General features: G+C 47.8%; 1 protein-coding gene across 3 annotated transcripts in view; it reads right to left on the bottom strand.

The window, feature by feature from the left end:
• CCDC57 (coiled-coil domain containing 57) overlaps positions 1-20842 on the bottom strand; it is a 108585-nt gene that overhangs the window by 85906 nt on the left and 1837 nt on the right. For all 3 annotated transcript variants that reach the window (XM_040244888.1, XM_040244889.1, XM_040244890.1), the window contains exons 2-3: positions 9633-10047; positions 4741-4849 (exon numbers count right to left, since the gene is read on the bottom strand). In XM_040244888.1, the coding sequence (XP_040100822.1) occupies positions 4741-4849; positions 9633-10047 (524 nt within the window). The remainder of the gene's footprint in view (positions 1-4740; positions 4850-9632; positions 10048-20842) is intronic.

Below are 20842 nucleotides of genomic sequence, written 5' to 3' on the forward strand. Positions count from 1 at the left end.
TGTGTCTCTGCCTCCTCCCTGAGATAAATGCATGACAGGCTCCCTCCCCTTCTCTGAAAGTCGAGGCTGGGAGTCTCAGAGACACTGCATGGTACAACTGAAAATATACATTTTTAAAATCCCTTGAGAAGCCAGATGAAGTTTAAGGGGGTCACACGAGTAACCCTTGTTGGGATCAGAATATGAAAATCATTGAGACTGACTGCTCAGTTCAGTTCAGTAGCTCAGTCATGTCTGACTTTTTGTGACCATATGGACTGCAGCACACCAGGCCTCCCTATCCATCACCAACTCCAAGAGCTTGCTCAAACTCATGTCCATCAAGTCGGTGATGCCATCCAACCATCTCATCCTCTGTTGTCCCCGTCTCCTTCCGCTTTCAATCTTTCCCAGCATCAGGGTCTTTTCCAATGAGTCAGTTCTTTACCTCAGGTGGCCACAGTATTGGAATTTCAGCTTCAGTATCAGTCCTTCCAATGAACACCCAGGACTGATCTCCTTTAGGATGGATTGGTTGGATCTCCTTGCAGTCCAAGGACTCTCAAGAGTCTTCTCCAACACCACAGTTCGAAAACACCAATTCTTTGGCGCTCAGCCTTCTTTATAGTCCAACTCTTACATCCATACATGACTACTGGAAAAAACATGGCTTTGACTAAACGGACCTTTGTTGCCAAAGTAATGTCTCTGCTTTTTAATAAGCTGTCTAAGTTGATCATAACTTTTCTTCCAAGGAGCAAATGTCTTTTAATTTCATGGCTGCAGTCACCATTTGCAGTGATTTTGGAGCCCCCCCAAATGAAGTCTGTCACTGTTTCCATTATTTCCCCACCTATTTGCAATGAAGTGATGGGACCAGATACCATGATCTTAGTTCTCTAAATGTTGAGCTTTAAGCCAACTTTTTCACTCTCCTCTTTCACTTTCATCAAGAGGCTCTTCAGTTCTTCTTCGCTTTCTGCCATAAGGATGGTGTCATCTGCATATCTGAGGTTATTGATATTTCTCCCAGCAATCTTGATTCCAGCTTGTGCTTCATCCAGCCCAGCATTTCACATGATGTACTCTGCATATAAGTTAAATAAGCAGGGTGACAATATATAGCCTGACATATTCCTTTTCCAATTTGGAACCAGTCTGTTGTTCCATGTCCAGTTCTAACTGTTGCTTCTTGACCTGCATACAGATTTCTCAGGAGGCAGGTAAGGTGGTCTGGTATTCCCATCTCTCTCAGAATTTTCCACAATTTGTTGTGATCCACAAAGTCAAAGGCTTTGGCGTGGTCAATAAAGCAGAAGTAGATGTTTTTCTGGAACTTTCTTGCTTTTTCAATGATCCAATGGATGTTGGTAATTTGATCTCTGGTTCCTCTGCCTTTTTTAAATTCAGCTTGAACATCTGGAAGTTCACGGTTTACGTCCTGTTGAAGCCTGGCTTGGAGAAGTTTGAGCATTACTTTGACTGCTAACACTACAAAATACTGAAGCCTTTGGTTTCTGCTCAAAGTTGTGCAGGCTGTGGCCGCCAGGGGGCAGGAAGCCCGCACACAGGCAGAGCCTGGCCCAGACCAGTAGGTAAGCACTTAGGGTCCTTGGTGAGGAAACAAGAAACCCATTGCACTCCCTGTCCCCACTTCACCACAGAGGTACGGGACTCAGGCCTGCCTTCTGACCACCTTCCTCCCTTGCTCCTGGGGGTCTCTCTCCTGCTAGTCCCCAGGCCACACCCCTGCCCTGTGATGATGTCCCCTAAACCTCCCTGTTCTTGAATTCAAGGTTCAGCCTGGACAGCTGGCTCCTCTGTCTACAGCCACCCTCTGGTGAAGCCCCAAGCTTGCAGCTCTGTACCTTGTGACCACCCCCCTCCGCCCTGACCTCCCAGCATGTCTTCCTGGGAGCCCAGGAGCCACCTCCTTGTACACAGCCTGACCAAGCGCCCTCCCTATCCTCCCTGTGCAGTTCCCCCATGTCAATACATGGCAAGTCGTCCTGCCGGGCACTCAGTCCCAAAGCAGGCATGTCCTTGGTGCCTGCCTCTCACCCCATCTGATCTATCAGCGTGTCCGCTGGCTCTGCTGCCTAGGTGTATCCAGAACCTGTCAGTGGCTCAAGTCCCCCACCTCTCACCTAGGGCTGCAGCAGCCCTCTTGTGTCTCCCTGCCTCCCCAGCTCCACAGTCTGTCCTCAACCTTACAGAAGAGGCTCTTTTAAATAATTGACTTGGCTCACAACCCCCAAGAGTTTCTCACCTCACTTGGAGCAAAGGTCATTCTCACGAAGGCCTGGGAGGCCTTCATAGCCCTCACCTCAGCCTCCTTGAGCTCGAACTCTGTTGCTACCTGCAGACTTGGGCTCACAAGTCCTCTTCTCAGAGTGCCCTGACTCGCCTATTAAAAGACCAGTTCCACCTCACCCTGCCCCCGTGTCACACAGGTGATGTCCCCAGGATGCTAAAGCCAGAGACTACTGTTCAGGTGTTCACTGCATCTCCGACAAGGGCCAGCTCACTCCCGGGGCAGGTGGGGCTAATGCTCAGCCCTAACCTCAGGGCCCAGGAAAGTGTCTGGTGAAATCTCTTTGTTAAATGAATGAAGAAATCAATAAGTCATTGTTTCTCCTCTAGAGGCTTCTAATCCTGGGACTGCTAACCAATAATGAAAAAATAAGTCCACAGTCTACAACTTGCAGACATAATAAACATTAAACAGACTAACTCAGCTCCCATCGTCTTACATTTCTTTCCTCAAGGTAATAATCAGCATTACCATTGAATCAATTCTACCTTTGACAAGTCAGTAATGAGCACAAAGATCTTCAGAAAAAGGTGACAGAAAACCAGCCCAAAGGAAGCCACAAAGCCAATGAGCGCATAATACCCTTCCTTCAGTCACAGGGTCGGGCACAGGCAGTAGAGCCTCAAGGCTGGCATGGGCCCCAGCTGGCCCTGAACCACACTAGGCAGCAAAGGCTGCCCAGGTTCGCAGCAGCAGCCCTGGACAGAGCCTACAGTTGGAGAGTTCAGACGTCAAGTTTCCTTCCTGCAAGAGACAGGGCTGGTATGAAAACGCACATCTGAAGGGGCCTTCCTTGTGGACAAGGGGGCTCAAAGCCTGAACAAGCCTGAGTCACAGTAAGGACTTCTTTGAGTGTGGACAAGCTGGGAAGTCACCCAGAGACCCAGCCCAGTGACCACAACACCCACCAGGGCCACCGCTGCCTCCACGTGCCACTGACTGCCCTGCTAACAGGGACGATTCCACCGCCACCCAGAGCCCTTCTGAAACTTCTTCTCTGGAAGAGACTCCGACACCACTTGAGGAAACCTCATGACCTAAATGAGTCACAGCTGGTCTCTTGATCGCCCAGCTCAGCCCCCAGTGACCTCGGATGTTTCCTAAAGTCAAACCCACCCAAAAGAGGCAAAGTTCTTTGGTCCCCAAGGACTCCGAAAGAAAGTCCTCTGCAGGAAATGTCAAAGGCTCTACAGAATGTTTTGAGTGATGGCATCATTGTGGACAATGAAATTCGAGCTTCCAGAGGGGAAGGAAAGGACAGGGCCTCCTCCTGCACCTGCGGTGGTTAATAGATGCGGCCGGGCCCGAAAGCTCGGTCATAAGGACAAGTGCATCCATGGGTATCTTCCATTCCGATGGGCACAGCTCATCAGGATGCTGTCCTATCTCAGGGCACCGATGCCATGCTATGGGATGGAGGGCCCGACACTCAGCCTCAGTCCACCAGCTGACCAGTCGGCCCTCCTTGAGAACTGCTGACCCCAGTGCCAAGAAAGGACAAGCCAGCACAGGCAGGCACAAAGTTCATATCCACCCCATGGCACATCCACTGGGAGACCAGGATCCAAGGTCAGATCACTCAGTCACTATCACTCCAAGGAGGGCAGAAGTGGGGACACAGCCAGGCTGACTTCCAGCTCCAGCTCCTCTCCAACATCCCGGACACAAGTCTAAAAATAAGTCGTGAGTCGCTAACCCACGGCAGGAGGACAGTGTCTAAGAGTTCACACGCTGGAAGTGTCTTGGACTCAAATTACGGCTCCTCGATTTACTGAGGGGGATCTTGGGCAGGTTACTTAATGTCTTGACCTCGGTTCCCTATTTGCAAAATGCAGAACAAAATGGTGTCTGTTGTATTGAGCAGATAAATTCACACACATGCACAAGGAGCTACATGAGGCAGTTTCCATAAACACCTGCTGCTGCTACGACAACGCAAGCTCGGTACATCCTGGAAGAACAAGGGGACCCGTGTCGCTGCACACACGCAGCCCTGCCAGACTCAGCCCTAAGTATGAAGGATGTCCTCCACCCAAACTCCAACATAGCAAAGTCTCTCAGATGTGGAGGCTGAGCTTCAGGGACAACAAGGAGAAATTTCGGAGACAGGTTTAAGTGTCTCCTGTCAGTTGACACAGCTATATTTAAACTTAGGGTCATTTATTGCTTGTTGAAAGAAATACAATTATCACAATTTGAGTTCCCAGCTCTCTTCCACAGTAAATAACTCTGACTTCATAATACTTCTTTCTCAAATAAATAAAGGATGAAATGTTTATTCATTCCCAAGGAAGGAGAATTCTGGGGGAGTTAGCACAGAGGAAGATTTAGATACCCTGACACATTTCGCCACGGATTACCACAAAGTGGAAACCTGTGATCCCAGGCTGATACCATACGACCCACAAAACAACGGTGCTGAGGAAGAAGCGGATCCCGGACCCTACCTGCCGCTGCAGGCCAAGTTCGCCGTCCAGCTCCTTGAGCCTCCTCTCCAGCTTCCACTTCAGGTTCCCATACTGCTCCCGCTGCTGATCCAGCTCACTGTTCCTGTCACTATGTTAAAAAAAAAAAATAATAAGCTCAGCATTAAGAAAAGTCACACTGACTAGTCTCCAAACTACACATTTGCAGCGTTTTCTTTGCAAACGTGAGGTGACAGGTAATGCTGCTTCTTTGCAGGAGTGGCTTTGGCAGGACCCAGGGGACCCGCATGCTATATCCGGACAGGTGACTATCTGCAGAAGAGAGCACGTCGTGGGATCCAGGCTCTCAGGACAATCCCACAAGTGCCCAGGATATAGTCAAAAGTCACCGGTTATACCAGGACTTCCCTGGCAGTCCAGCAACTAGGACTGCTTCCACTGTAGGGGGCACAGGTTTTTATTCTTTGTTTGGGGAATGAAGATCCCACATGCCGAGCAGTGTGGCCAAAAAAGAAAAAAGAAACACAAAAGTCACTGGTCATACCAACAACCAGGAACTCTCCACTTGAATGAGAACACACAATCCATAGATACTAACACCAAGACGACACAGCTGCTGATATGATCTAACAAGGATTTTAAAGCAGCCATCATAAAAGCGCTCTGACATGCAATTTCACACAGCCTTGGGACAAACAGAAAACAGAAACTCTCAGAAAAGAAAAAGAAAATATAACAAAGAATCTAATGGAAACTTGAGAACTAAGAAGGACAATAACCAAAACAAAGGACACTCTAGTTGGGCTCAAAGGCAGAATGAATACGTTACAGAAAAGAACCAGAGAATGACAAAAGTTACCTGACCTGATAACAGAAAGAAATATGCTGAAATAAATGAGCGGAGCCTCAGAGCCCCGTGGGATGATAACGGAACATGTAGCGTTCACATTGTCCTCACCGCCGTCCCAGGATGGAAGGAAAAAGAGGGTGGAGCCAACAGTGTACTTGAAGAAATAATGGTTGAAAATGTCCCAAATGTGGTGAAAAAGAATGAGCAGAAGTTCTGGGGAGACACTTCACTAAACAATATAAAGCACGTCAAGGCTTCAGCAGAGCATGCCGCTGAGGCCTGTCCTTCTTTCTCATCGTGAGCGGAGCCCATGCGCCTGACAACAGCTTCAGGGTCTCAGTCGACCTGCCTCAAGTCAGCTCTTAGTTTCAGATTTAATATATATTTCACATCATTAAAACAATAAGTCCCCTACATACGAACCTTCTAGAGGCGAACTTTCCAAGATGAGAACATGTGTTTGCAAGTCCAATCACATAAGCTAGTTCATGTGTCTGGCGTCCACTACCACGTGTGTGCATCCTCTACACGTGGCTGTGCTTTCGGGTACTTTACGGTACTGTATAGAGTACAGTAGTACAGTATCTTTATTTCAACCCCAGGATGTCCAGAAGCAAGAGTAAAAGCAGCAGTGATGATGTGGCTGGTACTGTACTCTAAGATTAAAAATGTTTTCTGGGACTTCCCTGATGATCCAGTGGTTAAGAATCTGTCTTGCAATGCAGAAGTGGGTTCAATCCCTGGTAAGGTAACTATGGTCCCACATGCCTCGAAGCATGTGTGCCCATGTGTCACAACTACTGAGTTTGTGCTCTAGGCCTGAGAGCTGCAACTATATTGAAGCCCTCGGGTGTAAGATCTCATGCTCTTCAACAAGAGGAGCTACCAGCATGAGAAGCCTGAGCACCGCAACTAGAGAATAGCCCCTGCTCACCACAACTTAGAGAAAAGCCCTCGCAGAAAAGAAGACCCAGCTCAGACAGAATTAAATAAACAAATATTTTTTAAAAAGAGATTGTGGCAATTTATGTCAGAGTGTTCTGCCTATGTTTCCTGTAAGAGTTTTATAGTGTCTGGCCTTACATTTAGGTCTTTAATTCATTTTCAGTTTATTTTTGTGTATGGTATCAGGGAGTGTTTTAATTTCATTCTTTTACATGTAGCTGTCCAGTTTTCCCAGCACCGCTTATTGAAGAGGCTATCTTTTCTCCATTGTATATGGACCAACAAACATATGAAAAGATGCTCAAAATCACTAATTATCAGAAAAATGCATGTGAAAACTATAATGAGATGTCACCTCACACTGGTCAGAATGGCCACCATCAAAAATCTTGACTCCTTTGTCAGAGGTTAGGTGACCATAGGTGCATGAGTTTATTTCTGGCCTTTTGATCCTACTCCACAGATCTATATTTCTGTTTTTGTGCTAGTACCATAGATCCTTCATTATTGTAGCTTTGTAGTACAGTCTGAAGTCAGACAGCCTGATTCTTTCAGCTCTATTTCTTTTCTCAAGACTGCTTTGACTATCCAGGGCCTTTTATGCTTCTATACAAATTGTCGTGTTTTTTTTTTTGTTGCTGTTGCTATTTTAGTTCTGTGAAAAATGCCATTGGTAATTTTACAGGGATTGCATTGAATCTGTAGATAGCTTTGGGTGGTATAGTCATTTTCATAATATTGACTCTTCCAATCCAAGAACATGGTATATCTCTCCATCTGTTTGCGTCATTTTTGAATTCTTTAATTAGTATCTTATAGTTTAGTACATACAGGTCTTTTGCCTCCTTAGGTAGGTCGATTCCGAGATATTCTCTTCTCTTTGTTGCAACAGTAAATGGGATTATTTCCTTGATTTTTCTTTCTGATCTTTTGTTGTTAGTGTATAAGAATGCAAAAGGCTATAGAGTATTAACTTTGTATTTTGCAACTTTATTAAATTCATTGATTAGCTATTAGTAGTTTCCTGGTGGCATCTTTAGGATTTTCTATGTAGAGTATCGGGCTTTCCTTGTAGCTCGGTTGGTAAAGAATCTGCCTGCAGTACAGGAGACCCTGGTTCAATTCCTGGGTCAGGAAGATCCCCTGGAGAAGGAAATGGCAATCCACTCCAGTATTCTTGCCTGGAGAATCCCATGGACAGAAGAGCCTGGCAGGCTACAGTCCATGGGGTCGCGAGAGTCGGACACGACTTAGCGACTAAACTACTACTACTTCTATCTAGAGTATCATGTCATCTGCAGACAACAACAGTTTTATTTCTTCTTTTCCAATTTGGATTCCTTTTATTTCTTTTTCTTCTCTGATTGCCATGGCCAGGACTTTCAAAACTATTTTGAATAATAGTGGCAAGAGAAACCATAAACAAGATGAAAAGACTACCCTCAGAATGGGAGACAGTATTTGCAAACAAAGCAACTGACAAAATAGTAATCTCCAAAATATATAAAATAGTTCATGCAGCTCAAAAATAAAAAATAAATGGCAGGAGACTTAAGACATTTCTCCAAAGAAGACACACAAGTGACCAACAAACACATGAAGAAAAGATGTTCAAAAGTCACTGATTATTAGAAAAACGCAAACCAAAACTACGATGAGGTATCACCTCACACTGGTCAGAAGGCCATCACCAAAAATCCACGACAATAAATGCTGGAGAGGGTGTGAAGAAAAGGGAACCCTCCTGCACTGTTGGTGGAAATGTAAATTAATATAGCCACTATGGAGAATAGTATGGAGATTCCTTAAGAAACTAAAAATAGAACTACCATATGACCCAGCAATCTCACTACTGGGCATATACCCAGAGAAAAACATAATTCAAAAAGACACATGCACCCCAATGTTCACTGCAATACTATTTACAATAGTCAGGACACAGAAGCAACCTAAGTGTCCATCAACAGAGGAAGAGGCAGGGACTTTGCTGGTGGTCCAGTGATGAAGACTCTACGCTTCCAATGCAGGGGGTGGGGGTTCAACCCCTGACTGGGGAACTAAAATTCCACAATGCTGCATGGTGCAGCTAAAAAATTAAAAAAAAAAAAAAAAATTAAATGACAAAAAGCCAACCAAGCAAAAAACGCCAGAGAAACAGATAAAGAAGTGGTATGTGTATACAGTGTAATATTACTCAGCCATAAAAATGAACGACATTGGGTTATTTGTAGAGACACGGATGGACCTAGGAACTGTAACAAAGAGTGAAATAAGTCAGAAACAGAAAGGCAAGTAACATATATTAACATTATATGTGGAATCTAGAAAAATGGTAAAAACGATTTTATTTGCAAAGCTGAAATAGAGACACAGATGTAGAGAACAAACATGAATACCAAGGGGGAAAGCAGAGGGAGCAGGGTGAATTGGGAGATTGGGGTTGACTGTATATACAATATTGATACTACGTATAAGATATCTAGGGAGAGCCTACTGTATAGCACAGGGAACCCTACCCAGAGCTCTGTGGTAACCTAAATGGGAAGGAAAAAAAAAAATATATATATATATATACACACACACATATATTCACTTTGCTGTACAGTAGAAACTAACACTGTAAAACAAATACACTACAATAAACACTTTTTCATGTTTTATTTTTTGTTTTTTTTTTATGTATTATTTGTGTGAAGAGTACTATAGACCAATCACAGTACAGCAGGACTTCCACTGCGCCCACCATGGATCCCCACCTAAGTGCTGCTGCCACCAAGGCAGGCGGATGCTCTGACGAGTTACTGGCTGTACCTGGACTAACCTTGCTGGACTTACAAACAGGCCCTCAGAACAGAATATCATTCATATGTAGAGGACTTACTGTAATTATAAGCTCAAATATGTTTTATTACAATAATTCAGATTTGTAACTCATGAAAAAAATTTCAAATAGTTAAACCAATCTGCACTAATTTCAGCTGCACTGGGACCCAGGAAAAAACATCCAGGTATGGCCTTGCCTGCCTTCCTGTGACAAACACTGAGCAGGTGGGAGCCCGGCAGCCCTGTGGGTAAGGAGGCCCACAGAAGGCAGGGGCGTGGGTCCGCTGGCCCTCACCTGTGGACCCGCTCCAGCTCCAGGCGGTGTTCCTGCAGCCTCTGCTGGTACTGCTGCTGCAGGTCCTCCAGCCGCCGGGCCTCACTGGCCAGCGCCTGCTTCAGCTTGGCCACCTCGATCTTGAGCTCGCTCACCTCGGCCTGCCTGGCCTCCTCCAGCCCTCGGGCCTGGGCGAATGCGGCGTCGTAGCGCTCCAGCTCCCGGTCCCGCTCCTCTAGCACCTGCAGGTTGTAGATGAAGTCCTCCCGCAGGCGCCGCAGCTTCCCCTGAGCCTCCTCCAGCCGGCGCTGCGTGTCCTGCAGGGCCGCCTCCTGCATTTGGGAGCGCTGGGCCTGCAGCGCCCGCCACTCCTCCTCCTTGCGAGCCAGCAGGGCGTTCAAGTCCTGCTCCGAGGGTGGGGGCATCATGTCAGCAGCTGCAGCAAAGAGAAGGTGAGCACTGGGTTCACTGCTAGGAAACCTGTGCTCCACAAGGCCCACCTCAGACCCCCACCTTAGTGCCTGCTGCCACCAAGGCAGGAGGATGCTCTGACTAGTTACCAGCTATCTGGTCACACCCTGAATCCTGGAGAGCCAAAGGCAGCTCCCCTAGGGTCCAGCAGGGCAAGGGCACACAGACCCAAACTGCAAAGGCTCTTTCTACCCTCTCCTCACCCTGCAGGAGAGGGAACACACAGCAAGTACAGGATCACAGAGGGAAGAGCAGAAGGAAAGACAGGGAGTGTTGCTTGCTCACTTACAAGAGCTGCTGCTGCTGCTAAGTCGCTTCAGTCGTGTCCGACTCTGTGCGTCCCCATAGACGGCAGCCCACCAGGCTCCGCCGTCCCTGGGATTCTCCAGGCAAGAACACTGGAGTGGGTTGCCATTTCCAGTTTAATGAAGTGCTCTCTCTATTTTGTAAATAAAAACCCGAGGCTGCTCCGGCCAGTCCCATGTGGCTCTGGAGAGCCAGTGCCCCTTCCCACCCCCATGTTCTACTCCTGGAGCTGGAATGAAGCTCTGGAGATCCACCATCCAGGATCATGCTCCACTGCTCTTGGGTCCAATCTATTGTGCACAGACATGTTTTTAAAAACACAATAAAGTGCTAGGAAAAAAAGGGAAAAAAATACATAATACACTACTCCAACTTTTTAATTGTTAGATTCAACAGCATAAAGCCACCTTGTCAAATTTCCAACAAGTGTCTGGAGATCTGTTGCTTCCCATGTCCATTGAGGATGCCCACACATGGGGCAGGGCTGCTGAGAGTTGCTCCCCACCTGGGCACCTCCATGACTATCTTGGTCCCAGCACCGGCAGAGATGGGGTGGATTCTCATGTGCAAAACTGCTTGTGGGGGCGTGGAGTGGGGATGGAGTGGGAGTGATATCTCCCTGGTTGACTTATGCAGTGAGTCTGAGGCCATGGGTCATGCCCCACCAGCTACACAGCAGGCCCAGAGGGATGCAGGCTGGCCCAGGTGCCGTGAGCACCTTCTGGGACAGAGGGTGGAAATGTGAGTGATGCCTGGCTCTGAGAGGGCTTTTCCAGGAAGGCCAGGTGGGGTCTGAGACAGGCATCTGGCCGTTAACTTCTGTGTATCATTGTCCTCAAAGCGTCTGAAATGTCTGATTCATTTTAAGTGGGTCTTTTTTTAAGATGAAAAGACATACGGTCCCAGGCCATCTCAACCTACAAGGTCAATACACATTCACAGAATTCCTCCTGGACAGAGGGAGATTTCTAACAGGAACAGGATTTCAGGGGCCTGTGAAGACATCCTGCGGGTGGTAAAGGTTCCATATAGCCCCTCCCGTGAGGGGTACCAGCAGCATCAATACTGGTCTCCCTTGGTCAAAGTAAAGCAAATATCCATAGGCAAACTCAGAAACAAGAACAAGAGAACCTGAGCGTCTTTTTGTTTTTTTTTTTTTTTTATGCATTACATTGACAGTAAACACTCCCTGAACCAGAAAGAACACTACTTTTTTCAGAGACATGAAGTTCATTTCACTCCTGAAATTACTAACAAAAGCCAACAACAGTTCTACCATGAACCCTTTCCAAAACTCAGTGGAGGTAAGAAAGAAATGGACAAACTTTTCATGTTGTTCAAGGCTTTGATGGTATCAGGTTTCTTGTGATGGAATGTTTTGAGGGACCTCAACTCAGACCCCTGCAGAGCTGCTGCCCCCAGCACCTCGGAAACAGACAGTCCTGTATCCTCAGACAGCTCAAGCCTTGCTTAGTAGATGAATTGTGAACTCTTTGCCCTGTGAAAGGTGATCACTAACAGTACAACACATAAAACTCTAGAGAAAGACAACAACAAAAAAACAAGTCCATACATACCCCACCAAAAAATTATCTATTGTAATAAAAATTATTACTATAACATCCTGGTAGCAATATGAAAAAAAAAAAAGTAAAGGAGAAATTGTCAGAATGATCTGGGTTTTGATTTAGAGACTCCCAAAATATTCTGTCAGGACTAAAGAAACAGTAAGGGTGTGTTTTCTGGAAGATGTATGCTGTGTGCTGGGCTACCCCAGCGGACAGTGGGAAAATGAAACAAGCTTTCTAGACATTTGTTTCTCTGAGCTGAGCACAGCAGTGGTCAGAACACAGAAAAATAAAATAAGAAAACAACATGAAACACATTAGGACTGGGCAATAAAGGCCAGGTAATTATTAAGTACTAAGGGCGGCTTGTTAGAAGGCAAAGCACAAAGGAAGACAGGATCCATCATCGGGTTTGCATCTTTCATATGGAAAAAGTAAGGCAGTCTCCCAGGTGAAGCCACTGGCATTTACTAGATCTAGACAAATTCCTTATGTAGTTCTTCCTATAAGGGCAATGAATGGTGCAGGGCATGGCCTGGCAAGCTTTGTTCCTTTTCGGGCCAGTCAGTAAATATTTGGGACTTTGTGGGTCACAGGGTCTCTATGGAAATGACTTAACTCTGCATGAAAGCAGCCAAAGAAGACAGAAAATGGGCAGGCTGAGTTTGGCCCATGAGTCTGGCCCATGGGCTGCTGTGCTGACCCCCTGAACCTTACACAGGAGATGCTCTTATCAGCAACTGTGTGACAAATACTGTCATTTCTTAAGACTGGTCATTGCACCCCTAATCCTCAGGGGTCCGAGATGAGCTCAATTCGGACACAAATATCCATCCACAACTCTTGCCTGGTGTCCACCGGGGGTTTGGGCCAGGCTCACGGAGGGGAAGAGACACACGCACTTCCAGCCCAGCCAGTCTCGGGGTTACTGCACCAGAGAGGAGGCACAGAGGGGAGTCCCCGTCACACCCCTCAGGGAGAGGGCACAGGCACAAGAGGCTGAGGGAGCGGGAGGAGAGCGCAGGGCCCTGTGATGCTGCGATAGAGTAACAGATGTAAACACTGGTCTTCATGCACGGTTCCTGGCATCAGGCTCCTAAAACCCTTATTTCCTAAATGACAGGAGCTAAACAGGTATCTTTAGTTATACTGAGTTTTTGTTCCTAGTTCCTAAAAAAAACTGGGTGAAACGATGTCTCCCATTATTCATAACAAACCTCTTTCAACCACACCTGAGTCAGTTAATGATGTGAGTTTGGAAAGCCCTTGGATAACCAATGAATGAGGGCGGTTGCCAGCAGAACTAACCACAGGATTAGAGGGTTGAAACTTGCAGCTCCACCTCCCAACTTTCAGGGAACTGAGAGGAGCTGGAGGCGGAAATCAATTACCAATGGCTAACGGACCAGTACTTTGGCCACCTCATGCGAAGAGCTGACTCATTGGAAAAGACTCTGATGCTGGCAGGGATTGGGGGCAGAAGGAGAAGGGGACGCCAGAGGATGAGATGGCTGGATGGCATCACTGACTTGATGGACGTGAGTCTGAGTGAACTCCGCGAGTGATGGACAAGGAGGCCTGGCGTGCTGTGATTCATGGGGTCGTAAAGAGTCGGACACGACTGAATGACTGAACTGAATGGTTTAATCAGCCTGTAAAATCTGGTCAGGATTGTCAAAATCCTGCCAGATAGGCCTCCAACCCATGATTTGCACAGGACTGCCAAACAACCCAGAGAAGGGGATGGCACCCCACTCCAGTACTCTTGCCTGGAAAATCCCATGGATGGAGGAGCCTGGTGGGCTGCAGTCCACAGGGTCTCGAAGAGTTGGACATGACTGAGTGACTTCACTTTCACTTTTCACTTTCATGCACTGGAGAAGGAAATGGCAACCCACCCCAGTGTTCTTGCCTGGAGAATCCCAGAGACAGGGGAGCCTAGTGGGCTGCCGTCTATGGGGTGGCACAGAGTTGGACACGATTGAAGCGACTTAGCAGCAGCAGCAGCCAAACAATCTAGGCACAAGCGCATTTCTTTAAAGGAGGTTACTCAACCAAAAGACATCTACCAAACCCAGATACCCAAAACCCAAAACCTGTCTGTTTGCTGCAAAACAAAACTAAGCACCAAATCTCAGCAGCACCTTCCTGGGGAGATTCAGGGGCTAGTCCCTAGAAAAAAATAGACCGGGCAGCTGCTCAGACTTGTCCACAGTCTTTGAGGACTGGCAAGGGGCCAACTAGCCACAGGTAAAAAGTCCCTCTGGACTTAACCTCCTGGCTGGCAACTAGGTTCATTTTGCCCCCATACAACAAAACTCCCTTAGACAAAAAGGTTTGCAGTCTTTATTTGCAAGACAGTCAAGCGACCAGCGGATTTCAAATCCACCTTCCCAGAGGCGGCTTGGGGTATTTATGAGATCAGGAATAAACAAGCAAGGGGGGTCAGAGGTGTGGGGAGCATGAGGAAAGGGGATTGAAAAATGGGACTTCCCTGTTGGTCCAGTGGCTAAGACTCTGCACTCCCAATGCAGGGCGCCTGGGTTCAATCCCTGCTCAGGGAACTAGATTCTGCAAGCAATGACTAAGACTCAGCATAGTCAAATAAGTCAATATTAAAAAGAAGAAGAAGATTGGTAATCAATCTTCACAGTCATCCTAGTTATTATTATCCACAGTATCCTGGTTACACACTAGGATACAGGCCTCTGCATGCTTTCGTAAGCTTATTTTAAATTCATTAACTCATGTGGCTGCATCAGGCCTTAGTTGCGACATGCAGGGTATTTTATTGCGGGGTGTGGGCTTCTCTCGAGTTGCGGTGCACGGAGCATGCGGGCTCAGCAATTTCAGGGACCAGGGACCAGACCCTCAGGGAAGTCCCCCTCTGCACGTGTTGAGGGTGGGGTTTTCGACTCTCCAATGTCAAAAAGTCAACAAGCAGACATTCCTACTTGTCCTTTTGGAGGGTCAGCGATCCTATCCAGTCTTAATTGGCTCAGCTCAAACTAGATGCAGCTGACTCCAAGTCCCGGAAAACAACTCAGGCAAACATTGTTTAGGTTACGTGTTGCTGGCAGGATACCACCTTGATCAGTGATGGCAGGTGAACGGGCTTGACTAATTATTACTCATGGTTTCAAAAGCACCCACAAAAATCCTTGAACTACCAGATCTGGAGAGCCTCTAGGCTGGTGAAGGTGTGGAGACATGGAGGACAGCATGCTGGGAGAGAGGGGGTGCGAGCTCCCAGCCCCTCCTGCTCACCTTGTCCTGTACAGCTCTTCCATCTGGCTGCTCAGAGTTGTGTCCACTTACAATAAACCGGTGATCTAGTACATGAACACTTCCCAGAGTTCTGTGAGCTGCTCTGGGACATTACTGAACCTGAGGAGAGGGCTCCTGTCCTGATTCAGAGCAGCCGGGAGAAGCACAGACGACAACCTGGACTTGCCACGGGCATCCCACGGGGCCGGCACTAATCCCCGGCAGTCAGTGTGGAAACTGAGTAAGATAATGCGTGTGCTGATGATGCGTGGCGGAGGAAGCATCCCCCAATGAGGGGCCTCAGGGAGCAAGCAGGCCTTCTGACTGAGAGCAGGGAGGGAGGAGGAAGCAAGTGTTCTGATAGCGCTATCCTAACCAGGAGCACGTGGTGGCCTCGCCCCAGGGCTCTGCAGCAGAGGAGAGCTGCGCTGGGGTGACCTTGGACAGAGCTCCGGCCTCCACGCCCACTCCTGCTAGGCAGTCTCACCCTACCCACAGGCACCTGATGGAGACCCCGGGGCCTGCCACCCTTGATTCTGTGTGCCCCTGCCCCTGTAGCCCTCAGCTTGTCAATGGCACCCCCCTCCATCCAGCTGCCCAAGCTAAACACCTGGAACTAGCCAGGACTTCCTGCTGTCTCTCACCCACCAGGCTGCCCTTCAGCCACCATCATCTCTCACCTGGAGCCTCGCTGACTCCAGACCCTGAACTGGCGCCTCTGCTACACACCTGCCCTTTTATGGCCACCAAAGGGATGGGTTGGAGAAAAAAGCCTTCCCTTCCCACCACACCCACAAGGACTTCCTGTTCCTCGGTCCACTTACAACACCTGGATCACCACCTTCAGGGCTGGGAGGTGCCTAATCTTTCTTGTCAGCTACCCCTCTGCCTGGAAACTGGCATGTAGGCTCCTTCCTGTCACTGAGACCAACTCAAGTGTTACTCCAGGAAATCCTCCCGAATCTTCAACCAAAACTGGTGCAAGGACGGAGCCCTATTCACATTCAAATTCTCTGCTTGGCACTTATCAGGAGACGGTGGTTTACTGCTTATGTGTCATTTTTTCCTACACGTTCCGCATGGTATCCCATACTTGGAACTCCAGCACACAGGAGGCGCTCAAAAGTATGTACTAAATAACTAAATGGGGAAAAAAAAAAAAATATCCCAGGACAATCATAAACGTGGGGCTCTGGGGCTAGAGCAGAGGAACTGGAGGAAGGCAGGTATCTCTGCTCCCCAGGGCCCTTCCAAACCCTTCCTCCTCCAAAGGCTCGGCTTCCTTAAAGTGCCCAAAGCCCTGTGCGCTCCACCACAGAGGACAGCCCTGCATCCACTGAGTTTGCCTGGCCCACCTCTGCCACCCCATCCATGGCTTCCCCCACTCCAAAATACCCTAGCCCCCCACACTCTGATCGCCAGCCCTCACCCTTCAGCTCCGGTCACTCTAGATGGACAATTACTTGAGCTTTACAGGTGTTACTGGAGGTATCAATGAACTACAGGAAAAGCAACATTCACTTTAACAAGTTTTGAATTCAGTAAAAAAACTGGAGTTATTGGCTTCAAATTCAATCAGGTGCTAAGTATTTCCCTGATGCAGACAGCTGAGAGGATCCCCCAAGTATGTCCAGCCGTATGTACCAGGTACACTGTTCTGTTCCCCAATTCCTGGCACACTGAAGCAGAGAACAAATGCTTGCTTCTATTCCATGCAGGATGTGTATCATTATAGCCAGAGAAACATGATATTAAGTAATGTAAAATTCGCACAGACATAGCAAACTTTCTCAAATCCATTCATTTATTCATTTAACAAGTATTTATTCAGCACTCACTACATGTCAGGAGCTGTTTCACCTGCTGGAGACATAGGGGCCAGGTCCCCACCCCAACGAGTTGTCATCTTTGCTGGGACAAGACAGAGATGCACGGGAACAAAGGCAGGAGGAGGTAACTTCTGGGAGTGGCTGGAGGCCCCAGCCTCCAGCAGGAAATGGCAGGAAGTGGCTCTGCTTAGCCTTTACAAGGCTCACATCCTGCTCAGCTGTGGCCCCTGCCCTGGTGCAGGGTGCCCAGGACCACTGGGAAACCAGGGTTCCAGCAGGTCAGGTTGGCCACCAAGTTCAGGCAAAGTCCAGTGTGAGATAACAAGGCGACCCGGTGACCTCCAAAATTTCAGGTTCACCCACACTAATTGGACATCTAATGGCTGGCCCCCCGCAAACCCCAACATATGCACAAACCCGACTGCCTATGGTGGGGCAGTGTGAGCTGGTGGGTGGCCTAGCGAGTTCTGGGTCTGGCACAGGACTCACTTGTCAACAGAAATCATGCATTCACAGGCTACCCACATACCTATGCACGATCACAGGCAAAGAATCAGTTTTTAAGCAAATATACAACTTCAAATGATAACTGATGCTACTGTTATCGTTGATGAAGTGCCCGTGAGTCATCACTATGGTTCTTTATGGAGACAGCAGGCCAAGGTCTGTGAGGTCAATAGGGCTCCCTCTTCTGAGGACTCTCGTAGGCTTGCCTCTTAAATGCACCGATCGCACAGTCACCCATGGGAATTACGTTTCTAGTATAAAAATCTGATCATGTGATACTGTGCCCACGGCACATGGCCTTGTTGAAAAAAAAAGTTCAACCTGTTTGGCACAGTATATGAAGACACCTAAGGGGCTTCTCTCGTGGCTCAGTGGTAAAGAATCCGCCTACCAATGCAAGAGACACGGGTACGATCCCTGATCCAGGAAGATCCCACATGCCTCAGAGCAACTAAGCCTGTGTGCCACAACTATCGAGTCTGTGCTCTAGAGCCAGCGAGTCACAACGGCCGAGCCCACGTGCCACAACTGATGAAGCCAGCATGTCCTAGAGCCCATCCTCCACAAGAGAAGCCACCGAAATGAGAAGCTCGCACACTGCAACTAGAGAGTAGCCCCGGCTCTCTGCAACCGGAGAAAAGCCCACAGAGCAGTGAGAACCCAGCACTGCCAAAAACTAAACAAAATCCCCGGAAAGAAACCAGCTGCTACTGTGCGCGCTCCACTGCACCCCGACATGCCCAGCGCTCGCGCTCCTTTCCTTCCCACTCCAACACAGCCAGCCTGCCCTGCTTCCGTTATAAGTCCTAAAAGCGCCGAGGCTGAGATGAACGGCTTTTATTAAACACCGGATTCAAAATCTGGACCCAGTCTGTCTGTCAGCCAGCAGGCATCCCCAGCAAGCATTCAATTTCCGGGAGGGACCAAACAAAACTGGGGAAACTGGTAGGTGGGGAGCCTACTGTGAACTCAGCTTGGCCCACGGCACTCACGGCCTTCAAAGAGAACCAGTGGGCTCAGCGGGACTATGCTAGGTCGTCTCATCACTCTGATGTTCTCATCTGTAAAATGCTGAGCTTTCTAAACTTCGTGTTTTTTTTTTAAATCTAAAGAAGAGTAATCTGTCAGTTCTAAAAGGCACTTGGAAACCCCTGGGTTTTAGGAAGAGGGAAATTACTCCTCATGAAAGCCTTGGTTTCCCAAACATGGAAAGTTTGCAGGCTGCAAACAGACACAACAGCAGAAGCCCCATCTGGAAGAACACCTCAGTCCTGAGTGAGTTGGAATGCGCCCCTGGTGCACCGACACTGCCAGGCTACACAGTAGACAGCAGACAGTGTGGAAGAGCTTGGGCACTCACTCACTCTCTTACCCAAAACCCAGCAGTGGGCTGCAGCGGTTGACCATCCTTGTCAGATCAAAGGGACCAGCGAGAAAAAGGCTCAGAAGTCGGCGTGTCCAGGCAGTGAGAGACTCAGAGGTGTCTCTTCACGGATAACAACAGGGAAAGGGCTGTGAGGAGGACCCATGGCCAAGCATCTCCTGACAGCCAGTATCGTACTTAAAAAGAGTTTGGGGCAAAGGATGAGTCCTGAGGAATTATGAAAAGGAGCTCCATGGAAGAGAAAAAGCTTTCCAAGCCAAGTGGGCTCTGCAGAGGGGCCTGCCCTGCCCTGCTCTGCCCTGGCAGGGCCCCACCTCTCTGGCATGCTGCCTGTTGGGACTACGAGCCAGATGTATAGGGCAGGAGCCTCAGAGAATGATTCTGTCCTTGCCAATCTCAGCCCTTGCCAAGATGACCAAGTCATTAGAGCAACGCACGTCCAAGTCAGAGAGGAACTCACAGGCTACCTGACTGCAGACATCACAGTGGAACTGATCATACTTTTGTTCATCTGACCAAAAACTTGGAGCAACTGTTTTAGAATAAACATTGACAAGTACTTGACTGAAAATACATTGCATGACCTCAATAAAACCTAAGCAGTTACACAAAACGCCGTTTGTAAAGGCTCAAAGTCAGATACAGAATGTTGTCTTACTGGTGCTCTGTAAATATATTTAATAAGCTCAATCTATGAAAAATGTTTGTGGGACTTGAAAGTAAGTCCAGAGGTGGCTCATCTCTGTATTCAGGACAAAGGATTCAAGGCTGGCACCCTCTGGAACCCCTGAGTGAACGAAGCTCAGTACAGGTGATCATTAAGGGGATCGAGGGGGTGAAAATTATGGGCCTGTGACTCCTGTCTTCACTGACTGCCAAATAATACCCACAACCATTTGTAAAACCTGAGGTGAGAGAAGAGCAGCAGATGGATCTTAATTCCATCACTGGAACTTGCTGGGGATGAGGGATACTGCTCAAGTGAGGAGAATATAGCGCTTTTTTAATCCAAATTTACAGCTGCCAAATTCCCATGCCTCCCCCACCCCGCCCAAAAAAGCAAATAAATGATAGGAGATAAGTTGAACAGTTGGTAGTTAAGAGCTGATAATCTGCTCATACTTTTAGAACCACATAAATGTTTCACATACCAAGACTTAAAATCAATAAGGACTTGGGAATTCCCTGGCAGTCCAGTAGTTAGGACTCCGCGCTTTCACCGAGGGCCCAGGTTCAATCCCTGGTTGGGGAACTAAGATCCCACAAACTGCACAGCACAGGAGGTGGGGGTAGGGGGTGGAATCAATAAGGACTCAAAGTGAAATATAACCAGAAACAAATGAACCTAACTTTATTACAAATTAATAACATAAATACACTAAGGCAACTTTGTAAAATAGATTTTGACTATATATTCAAAAAAAAAAAAAACAATCACATGCAAATATCATACTCTACTTAAGTAGGTTTGTTTTTCACAGAAATATGGCTTGGCAATACTGAAACTATATGTGGTCTAGGACTGAGCAAAAACGTTAAGCATACTGAGGACAATAGGGCTCCCCTGTGGCTCACAGTAAAGAATCCGCCTGCCAGTGCAGGGGATGTGGGTTCGATCCCTGGGTAGGGACGATCCCCTGGCGAAGGAAATGGCAACCCACTCTAATATTCTTGCCTGGAGAATTCCATGGACAGAGCAGCCTGGTGGGCAATAGTCCCTGGGGTTGCAGAGGGTCAGATATGACTGGGGACAAAGACCAGACCAGACTGAGGCAACGGGAGCCGGAGTTGGAGAGCAAAAAGGGATGTATTAATAGAAGGAACCCTGTGGTGACGGATTGAAATTGGAGGTATAAACTCAGTTTTGAATACATATACAGATATACGGATATAGAAATA

Source organism: Oryx dammah, unplaced genomic scaffold, assembly GCF_014754425.2.
Source record: "Oryx dammah isolate SB20612 unplaced genomic scaffold, SCBI_Odam_1.1 HiC_scaffold_8, whole genome shotgun sequence".
Taxonomy (NCBI): domain Eukaryota; kingdom Metazoa; phylum Chordata; class Mammalia; order Artiodactyla; family Bovidae; genus Oryx; species Oryx dammah.